This window comes from Microtus oregoni, unplaced genomic scaffold, assembly GCF_018167655.1.
Source record: "Microtus oregoni isolate MIOR12 unplaced genomic scaffold, Mior012 000004F_ref0000308, whole genome shotgun sequence".
Classification (NCBI taxonomy): Eukaryota; Metazoa; Chordata; class Mammalia; order Rodentia; family Cricetidae; genus Microtus; species Microtus oregoni.
Genome location: NW_024543063.1, coordinates 32,386,142 through 32,396,592, shown reverse-complemented (window position 1 = coordinate 32,396,592; position 10,451 = coordinate 32,386,142). Strand labels below are relative to the sequence as shown.

General features: G+C 52.9%; 1 protein-coding gene across 1 annotated transcript in view; it reads right to left on the bottom strand.

Annotated features, from left to right (window-relative positions):
* Positions 1-6,092: 6,092 nt before the first annotated feature.
* Slc7a5 (solute carrier family 7 member 5) overlaps positions 6,093-10,451 on the bottom strand; it is a 35,135-nt gene continuing 30,776 nt past the window's right edge. The window contains exons 8-10 of the mRNA XM_041650654.1: positions 9,977-10,126; positions 8,622-8,799; positions 6,093-7,991 (exon numbers count right to left, since the gene is read on the bottom strand). Coding sequence (XP_041506588.1) covers positions 7,936-7,991; positions 8,622-8,799; positions 9,977-10,126 — 384 coding nt within the window. The 3' untranslated portion in view covers positions 6,093-7,935. The remainder of the gene's footprint in view (positions 7,992-8,621; positions 8,800-9,976; positions 10,127-10,451) is intronic.

Genomic DNA, 10,451 nt, shown 5'->3' with positions numbered 1-10,451 from the left:
GAAATGAAATCTTCCTGCCCAGACCGTGGGATTCAAGTTCCCTTCCGGCAAGTCCTAATTTTGGCATGACCCTCCACAGATATTTCAGACAGAGCAAAGAACCATGTTCCCACACTCAAGCCCCTCCACAAAAGCAGCAGCACGGGCTGCCCTTCCTGCACAACAGAGTTTGTGGTTCAGAGGGAAGGTCGCACTGATCTCAGAGCTCTGCAGACAACCTACACACACGCAACCGGTCCCCACGAAGAGCACAAAGCAGCTGGTCACTTCTAGAATACACACGGCATTGACTGAGCAGCCCTGTACTTGTCCCTAGTCAGTGCCAGGACACTTTGTGTCCTCTGTATTTATGGCTGAGTTGTCTTTCAATATGCAAGAGCCACAGGATCCTTGGCAAGGTCACTGATGATGGCAGGAGACCAGATTCCATTCCTGTCTCCTGCTTCTTCCAGAGAGTGGGCCTGTCCAGCGAGAGTCTCTGGACACTGGAGACTGCAGGCCGAGTTTCTCAGATGAGTGTCTTTTCTCATCTGAGCTGCAAACCTGCTGGCTTTAGTTCACCGTGACCTCAGAGTTGGTTTATCTATATACAGCAACAGAGAAAAAGGAAGCCAAGGTCACGTGCAGCCTCTTTATCCAGCATCTTGAGGAAGAGTGTTGGGCAGTCTTGGGGTACAATGGAGGGGTGACAAGTGGCCTGAGTGAAGGGGAGTGTGCCTGGGTGCAGCCTAACCCAAGTCCCCTCTTCTTTTCCAGTATTCACTTTTGTGGAAGCCCTTCCCCAATACCTTAGATCCCCCCTCACTGTGAACCACATGGGCAAAGGGAAAAGCCTCCCTCCTCCCCATTGCTCCCTTAGCTCTGCTTGCAGTAATTGTTTGGAATGGAACTCTCTGCCCAACTCCAGATTTGTTTGTTGCTTCTCCGGGGTTTGAGTCCATCTCTAGCAACAGAGGTAAGTGCAGGAACAGAACAGCTAGTCTAAGATAGAGGCCAGACTTCAGGATCAAATGCCCTTGTCCCAGAGGGCTTGGAGGAAATGCCACAGCAGCAGGGGGAAGTATGGGGAAGACATCAGTGACATCAAGTCTGCCCAGAGGTTCAAAGCATGGCCAGAAGCATCTGGCTGCATGAAACCAAGCAAGGCTCACCTTGAGATAAAGACAGCTGCGGGAGATGAGTCCCAGGCCAAGCTGTGTCCTGATCCAGATTTGCCTGAGGCCCCACCCAATCTTTAGGATTAAGAGATCCTCTGTGAAGTCGGTAGGATTAACTGGTACCTCTCACAGAGGACAGAGTGGCCTTCCAACAGCCCAGGTTCCTTGTCAAAAGGTGTAGAGAGGCAGAACAGGGAGTCAGGGTCACACCCTAGCCTTGGCTCAGACTCTGTCAGAAGCTACAAGAACCATCTAAAGATGATGCCTACAGAAGCCCAACAGAGGCCCTGAAGATGGCAAGGAAGGAGGGGCTCTGGAATCTTCCAGCACTCCCTTTGACCCAGTCAATGATTGATTGCCAAAGAAACAGGCAAAGAGCATTTCTGAGAAGAGATGCTCACTGGGGTGGGCAGGTACCAAGGTGTGGGCTTTATGAGACAGACTTTAATGATACAGTTGAGTTCCTACACGCAGAATTTACTGTGTTTGGCTACAGGAAAGGTCTTGTTAGAACTGGACCCCAGGAGTGAACAGGACAGTGTTTGACATGGCTGTGCATACATAGGAGATAGGTATCTAGAAGTTCTGGCAGAAGATGAAGCCTTAAAGCTTAAACAACACCCGAGGGAGGGGCCTGCCCCTTTCCTGGTGGCGTGGCCACTTGGCTATCTTGGGCTTGAGGTGCAATGTGGTGGGATTAGGCCAAGAGCTGAGGGAGGCTGGGTGTGTGTGAGGGGTGAGTGTGATCCTGCATGACGCAGCTGTCTAGGACTCTAGGTATAGACGTTTGGGGGTCCCTTCACTGAGTGCTTCTTGCCTGGTTCTACAGCATCTAAAGTGCGGAGGGGTGTTGAGCCTCACCTCCAGGAGCTGTTTGTCTTGAGGCAGGTGGCATCACCACCCACCCAGTTCATGCTGCAAGGCTGGCACTTTCTCAGGTGGCATCCACGGGGTCAGGCCTCAGTGTGAGGGTGGGGAGGTGACCAGCGATTCTTGTGGGAGGGCTGTGGGGGGTCTGGTTCCTCCCTACCACCCAGCTGCAGAAACCTTTGGCTCACACCTCAGCTATGCTGTATGAGGGATAGCCAACATTCCACCCTCTAGTGCTTGGGGAGGGGGAACGTGGTGTCTGGGGCATGTGTCTCTCCTTTTCTCCTCTTCCGATGCCCTATGACATGAGGCTCAGTACTGCCCTCAACCTCCACCATCGCCACAGATGTTTCTGGAGAGAGGCCTAGGGCATTCAGGACTTCTAGGGGTCAGAGATATGTGCTTAAATACCCTGCCCAAAACCAGAGGATGACCAGAAGAGGCCGTGGCACAATATGGCTTCTTCTCTAGGGCCTTAGAGGCTATACACTGTTCTTGGGGTCACCCACCGGCCCAGATCTGTTTCCAAATTAATTAACTTCTTGTCTCTAGTACAGCCTCCATTCCAAGTCCCAGCCTGAGAATATCTACCCTGGCCCTGGCCCTTGGTCAAGGGGATGCCCCCCCTCCCCTCCGCCAACACAGAGTTTCCAAATCAGTTTCTTGTCTCCAAGAGACAAGCCTCTGCTTCAAGTCCCAGCCTGAGACTGGGCTGGCTATTGGTCAAGGGAACACCACACACACACACACACACACACACACACACACACACACACCATGTATAACATCGCCACCGGCCTGGCAAGCTCAGTGGACTTGTCTAAGGCTTTGAGACCCATAAGGTACCATTCTATAGCCCATGGTCTCACCAGGCAAGGCAGCTGGGTAAGGGAGGTTGAATGGGGGCCCCCGAATAGAGCACAGGCTTGCATCTGTGCTCCCATTCCCTGTCTCTCCTTCCTCTTCCTGTTCTCTAGAGAGAAAGCTCCAGGCCCACACTGTTCTGAGAGGAGACAGGGCAGGCAGAACTTAGGCTGTTGGTACAATGCAGGAGGCGTCAGTTTTGTCCTGACAATGAATGGCTGGGCTGGGGAGATGCCTAGATGCTTGTATTTCCTACTCTCGAGATACCAACAGGATTTCTACTTACAGATGCCTCACTACCTGTGCCTCAGTGGCCCTAATGAGCAACAGCTGGGTTTTCTATTTCTATTTTATTTATATTTATATCCATTTATATTTATGAGTGTACTGCTTGTATCCCCGCATGACAGAAGAGGGCACCAGATCCCACTATAGATGGTTGTGAGCCACCATGTGGTTGCTGGGAATTGAACTCAGGACTTCTGGAAGAGCAGCCAGTGCTCTTAACCTCTGAGCCATCTCTCCAGCCCCAACTGGGGTTTCTATACAGCTGGATTTGATGGTATCAGCATAGCATTTGACTTGGTATTGAGGAGGGCACGAAGGGAGGGGCAACGGAGTGTGTGGTTTAGGATGACTACGTTCAGCTGTAGAAAACATCTGCTAGACAGTGCCCTCTGACCCTTGACCCTGTTTTCCTCAAGGGGTACCAAGGCACCAGCTCCAGGGATTTGTGGACCACTATCTTCCAAACTGCTCCTTCCAGCAGTCAGACCTGAGGGGGAGCCAGTGGAGCTGCAGACTACTCAGTGTTAGTTCCTTCCTCTACCTCACACTGACCTATGGGACAAGATGTTGGCTGATCTAACTGATTTTCTTTCTTCCCTGGGAGCCAGCCTGAAACAAGGAACAGGCATAGGGAAGAGGCCAGAGTTTAATGCAATCAAGGAGTATTGGCATGGTGTGTGAATCCTTAAGCAGTTAAAAAAAAAAAAAAAGCCAGACCACCAAAGCTAGCTGAGCCCAACGGCGTGACCCACCAAGCTGATTGCGAACCACCCTTTGGTTGGTTAAAATGGCGTCTTCCAATCATCAGCCTTGCAGAACTATCTGCTCCCATAATGCGCCAGCCACCATGCCTCACAGAATGGAAAAGGGGAGTTGCCCATACACAGGAAAATCCCTACCCATTCCTGAACTTTCCACTGCCCTCTCAGTTTAACTCACAAAGGATCCTCCCCTGTTTAAGTCTGCCTCTGAAGCGAGCTACTCAGGGTCCCTCAAGGGAGCTCTTGAGGTGCCGGGACTCAAGTGCTTCTCTGTAGTGGCCTTCTTCCTAGGTAGGAGTTTTGGAACTTTCTCTGATGGAGTGGAGGACCTGGACACTGGGTCGAGATCTCAACGTGGTCGGTCTCTGTCTCTGCAGGTCCCCACCTGCAACCAAACTTCCCAGTCCGGCCTGCGGAAATGTCTGCTCCATCAGCTGCTGCTCCCTCCAGTCACCCACTCTTAGGGTCTTTCTGGTCCTATCCTCCCCTTATTCACTTTCTTAAGACCCTTACACCAGTGAGACAGACGTCCCAGCACTGCGACGCCCCCCCTTTCTGTGATCCTTCAGAAGTCGGCTCTGAATAAATCCTGATTTGCTCTCATTTCACAAGCACCTGCTTAACATTTGGAAAAAAACCAGCTCTTCAGCCTCCAGCTGGCTGGCCCCTCAGGTGTCTAACCCAGAGCTAGCAGATCTGCCTCTGGCTCCTCGCCCTTGATCCTTCCCTAGGAGCTCCTTCAAGACAGAGGCTGCAGGTTGCACACAGCGGTCAGTAGTGTTGGCCGTCTATGGATACGGAGTACATAGCCCTCCAGGAGAGTTCACAAAAGCCATGTCCACTGGCACTGTGCTGTCCACTCTGGATGCCGAAGCTCCCATGTCTGCTCCGTTAAATGTTGGTAAGAGTTAAGAGGAAGCCAGTACCAGCTCATTGTGGGCTGAGTAAGGGGCAGTTTGCAGCTGGGATATAACACAGCCAAGGTTCAAAGAAGACACAAGGGCTGAGTATGTTGAGGTCAGAGTGTGGGGTTCATTTACAGGAAGAAGACCCCCCCCCCTTCTCTAGGCATACATGGCTACCAGCTCAGGGTTGGTGTCAGCAAGCGTTGGAGGGCAGGGAGCTTGCAGGGCACCTGTCTCGGCTCAAGGGGCCACACGAGCCCCCTGAATGGGGACAAGATCACATACACTTGAGGCCAGGCCACTTGGCAGCCCTGCTATTACCCATGACTTAGCAGACACAAGTCCTGTATAGGCAGAATGGTTGGACTGTGTGGGGAATGGGGGTGGGGTGGAGCAGTTCAGGTGGGGGCCAATAAAAGGCAGGGCATGTTTGTGCCTATAGCCTTCAAAGACAGCTCGGGGAGGCTCAAAACCTTTGAAGAGCTCTTTCTAACTTAACTCTACGGCAGGAAAGGAAAGGGTGGTATGACTCACCCAATATGGGTCCACATGTCTCCATGTCTCCTAAAAGGGGTGTGTGTTTCCTGCCCTGTATGGGATAGGTAGGCCAGACACTAGGCCCATGCTTCAGAGGGACCGAGTTTCCAACCCTCCCCCGCCCCAGATTTACACACACCTTCCATTGGAATGTCCTGCTTTTCAAAGACACACAGCACAGCCAGGGACATTTGGAAGCTAGATAGAGGTGGGGGTTTGGCCTCAAGGGGCCCTCTCCCACAGATGCTAGGATGTAGAGAGAAGTGACCCTAGGTTCTGGGCCATGAGCTTTAACCTGTCCATGAGAGATGGGGGTGCTATGAGATGGACTGGAATCATTTTATTCCTTGCCGGGCTCCTTTCCTCTCACCCCACTCCCACCAGATGGTGCTTACAGAACAATTAGCATAAGGTCCCTTCTAGGCCAAGCCCCTCCCCACCTAGGGGCCTCCAGGAACCTTCTCCCTCCAGTGACCTTAGTGTGTCCTTGGCTCCCTGGCTCCCTACCAGCCTTGTCACCCTCAGGGGGCTGGGTGGCTGTGAGAAAGGGGTGGGCTGAGGGAAAAGAGGCAGTTCCCACACAGGGAATCTGGCATTGAACACAGAACACAGAAGACTGTTAGCAACTTAGAATTCCAATAGCTTTTTTTAAAAAACAAAACAAAACAAAAAAACAATCAAAAAGTCCCATAAAACAGCAGCACCCCACCCCCACCCCCAGCCCAGTGTAACAGGTTAGCCATTAATACACGAGTAAAAGATGTTACAACCATATCACTGACTCAGGTGGCACAGTAGAGGGCCCCAATGTGGCAGGAACACAGCCTGGACACACCACTCAGATACTGACCCCTGAAAAAAGCCAGACGCAGTGACATGTTAGGACAAAACCGAAAATGCAAAGCACAGAACAAAATGGCTCTGTGGTCAGGGCTTGCTTTGAGAAAACAAAACGGGAGACCCCAGGACATCAGAAATAGGAACGAGCAAGGTCTTCTCACAGGGCCTAGGTCAGCACCATGAAAATGGCCCACTGAGCCCCTGCCCTTTGGACCCAGGCTGGGACTGGGTCCCTGACCTGATTTCCAGGGCAGAGACCCCAGTTCAGATCTCTGGGAGAGCAGAGAGAGCCTTCAGGAGGCACTCTGACCGCTCCCTCCTCACCCCTATGGAAGGGGACCCCAGGAACACAGAGGGAGGTGGGGGGGGCGTGGACAGTGGTAAGGTCACCACCATGCAGGCTCTGCAGAGAATCACTCTTGCAGGCAGGCCGTGACCTGCGTCAACGGCTGGGGCTAGCAAGGGGTTCTTAGATCCTGATGTCTCTCCAAGCAGATCAGTTCTTGGTTAGGTATGCTGGCTGGACCTCAGCTGTCTCCTCCAAAAGAGAATGGGAAGCTTGTAGGATGGTCCCAACAGGAGGGATAGCAGCGTGCAGCCAGCAGCTTTCATACTCAGGAAGCTCGAGTGTTCTTGTCACACAGGTGGCACCCGGCAGGGAGGGGCGTCTGGTGCATGTTTTGGACAATGGATACAGGGGATAAGGAGGGGATGGCGGCGACAGTCTCAGGAACTAAGGCGGTGAACTAAGGGTGTGGGTGGGAGACCCTTGGTGCTGGTCACTGTCCGTCTTCCTGGTCTGTTTCTAGGAGCGCTGGGGTAGGGGGTCGATAAACTGTGTCTGCCAGTGTGCACAAGCGCACGTGGCCCTGTAGATGACAGCTGGAGGCCAGCTCTTCCCACGAGCTTCTAGCTATGGCAGCCAGCTGCTGAGTTATGGTTGCGGAGCGCTCTTTCATGTATGGCCAAGGGAAGAGGAATCCCCAGGACTTCAGTGAGACCTGAGCTCTACGTTTATAAGGTTAAAAACGTAACTCAGCAGTAGAGCACTTGCCCCATATGAATGAGGCTGGGTTCCATCTCCAGGATCCCAGAAAAACAAAACAACCCAAGTAAGATATGTCATCTGCCTGTCAGTCCAAGTCCACAGTAGAACAGGTGACACCCGGTCTCAGTAGTTCTGTCGACGGGTGACAGTGACGTGGTCCCCTTGAGGCACACTTTGCTACTGAGCGACACAGCCTCGGGAGAAGGGCTGTGGCCAGTGCGTTCACATTCACAGCTGGGCCGCTCTAGCTACGCGTCTCCTGCTCCTTGCTACCCTGTTCTGTTTAAAAATAATCATCTCGGTAGTGTAAACTTGACCCAAAATGCAAGCTACGAAAACAAAATAAAACAAAAATCAGAGCGGGGAGAAAGACCAGATGTGGCAGTCCCCAGAAAGTCACAAAGACTAGGCCTCAGCTCACGGCATGCGCTAACACTGAGTGCCATGCACGGACGGTCGCCTTCTGGGACCAAATTCGTACCAGAGTTTTCTTTCGCAGCCGCTGTGGACCCTCGACCATTGGAGGGACAGTGGATGGTGCTGGAGAGTTGGTGGCGCTCGCTGGAGCTGTGGGGAATGACAGGCCTGAATGTTGCTCTTCCGAAGGTGAACTGTCCAGAAGCAGTCACCGTGCGCACTCTCCCTGTGGCACCCGAGACTCGCAGCTAAGTCTCCTGAGGAACCACCTGCATAAGCTTCTGGCAGAGCACCGTCCCAGAGACTGCGGGGAGAGATCAGGGGTGAGCAAAGGGCAGTGGATGATGGGCAGGAACTGGGGTCGGCTCCTGCTGCCCCGCTTGCTCTCGCCAGCCCATTAGTCACCTCTGAAACCTCGAGGGAGGGGCCAGACAGACACTTTAGCAAGTAGCTGCTGGCCTGCGTCTGACTTTTACATGGGTCCAGGAATCTGAACTTATGCCATCAGGCTGATGTCACTCCCCATTCTGGAAATCCAAAGTCCCCCAGAACACAGTGATAACCCCGGTCTGCAAACACGCTCCCCCTTAGAGTTTTAGGGGAGCGAAGACAGGGACCTAACTGGAATAGTCTCGAGCCAGGTGCCTCATTTACAACCCCCTCAGGCTCCCTCTCTTGGTCAGGCCACCATGTCCAAGCTCATGGCCTGCAGTAGGCTTTTGCCAGTTGGCATGGAACGTCTAAGACCAGCTAAGGTGGAGCTCCATCTCTCTTTCCTGTATCCCGGTTACTCATGGCTGGCACACTATACTAGCGACTCAAACCTAGTACCACAAAGCCTGAGGCTCAGCATGGTGGTCATGGCAGGATCAAGAATCCCTTACCCTGGACATTCCCACCCTGGGTGGTATGGGCAGGGACTGTATACACTCACAGATGGCTTGCAGGAGCCACTTGGGTTTATTCTGCCACCAGACGCCAAAGAAGTAGACAGGCAGCCCGCTGAGGATAATGGCAAAGCCAATGCCACACTCCTTGGGTGTCTTCCAGAAGGACACAGCGATGAGGAAGAGGCAGGCCAAGATGAAAAACACCGGGAGGGCCAGGTTCACCTAGGATAGAATGGAGAAATAAATGCTACCAGCTTCTCCTCACATTGCTCCAGGCCCGTGGGCACAAGTGGAAAGTTCCCGCCTATTGTCCTGTGGCTGGCATGTGGCCCTGGAGCCATCACCTTCTCCTTGGGTCTGTCCAGCCTCCTCTTCCTAGACCTTGGCCCTTTGCTTTGAAGTGGCTTAACTACCTCTAGCTGTTCCCTTGGCCTGCTTTGAACTGTTGTGGGCCCGGAGAGAGCAGAATCCAGGTCCTGCTTGGTCTCACTCTGACCTCAGTACAAGGCGCTGAGCATACAATTACCCAAAGCTCAGCTAGTATAGACACAGCTGGTCCCGTTTCTCTTGAGGCTTCCTTAGGGCAGCAGAGGTTGGCCCTGCAGTCCCCACATCACAGACATGGAAACCCCGGCTACAATACTCACCCATGGTCACCTCGGGGAGGAGCAGTAGGTTGATCCTTCTGGGAAGACCCTGGCTACCCACCAACAAGCCAGGAATACTGCCTTTTCAGAGAACCCTTTGTGGGTCTAAATGCTCACCCCAAAGCCACAGCCTGCAACTAGCCAAAGCAGACAGGCTTCTGGCAGGGCAGCTGGCGTGCTGAATAACCCAGTGGGCAGAGCTGGGTTTTCCTCTGTGGGCTCTTGCCAGATTGCTGTCCAGAATTCCACAGTCTTGAAAATGGATTCCCATCGTGGGAAAGTCTTGTTGGAACAGACTCTAACTATGTGCTCAGGGAATGAAGCCCACGGGTTATCTGTGAACTTTCCATGGACCAGCTATGGGCAGTCTGACCTCTAACCCCACAGTGGGATGACCCCAGCATGGTTGGGGTCTCCCACCAACTGGCCACAAGGTTCCTTGTGATGCTGGTGGAGACCAGAGTGGGAGAGGGGCAGGAAGAAGCCCTGTAGTAGGTGACTGGGTCAGCGGTGTGCCCAGAATTAGCTGGGTAACAGAAACTGCTGGCCATCAGCTGCCACAACTCAGCTGTCTTGGGACAACTCTGACCCCAGCAAGCTTAGCCTTCAGTGTGCCCTTCATATGGTACTCACCAAGGAGAGATGAACAGGGCAGAACTAGAGAGGTCGTGTCAGTCCAGGGCTGCTTGGATGCAGACCCTGCTTCTGAGAATGACACCCAGGGACTGAGAAGGACACCACCCAATACTCACTTTGATGGGACGCTCCAGCTCAGGCTTCCTGAAGCGAAGCCACATCATGCCGATGATAGCTAGGGCCACACACAGCCAGTTGAAGAAGCTGAAGAAGTTGATGATGGAGAAGATGTCATTGGAGAAGGCGTACATCAGGGTCATGACACACTGAAAGTAAAGACAGGGCCAGGTGAGCCTGGCAAGGCTGTGCTGATGTGGGAGGGTGCCAGAGGCCACGAGACAGAAAACCGACAGCCAGTCCCGCCAGAGTCTGGATGAGCACAACTGCTTGCTCTTGTTTTAAGAAGTAACTATGCTGGGCGGTGGTGGCGCACGTCTTTCATCCCAGCACTTGGGAGGCAGAGGCAGGCGGATCTCTGTGAGTTTGAGGCCAGCCTGGTCTACAAAGCAAGTTTCAGAACAGCCAGGGCTGTTACACAGAGAAATTCTATCTCAAAAACAAAACAAAAACCATTTTTTTAAAAAAAAACAT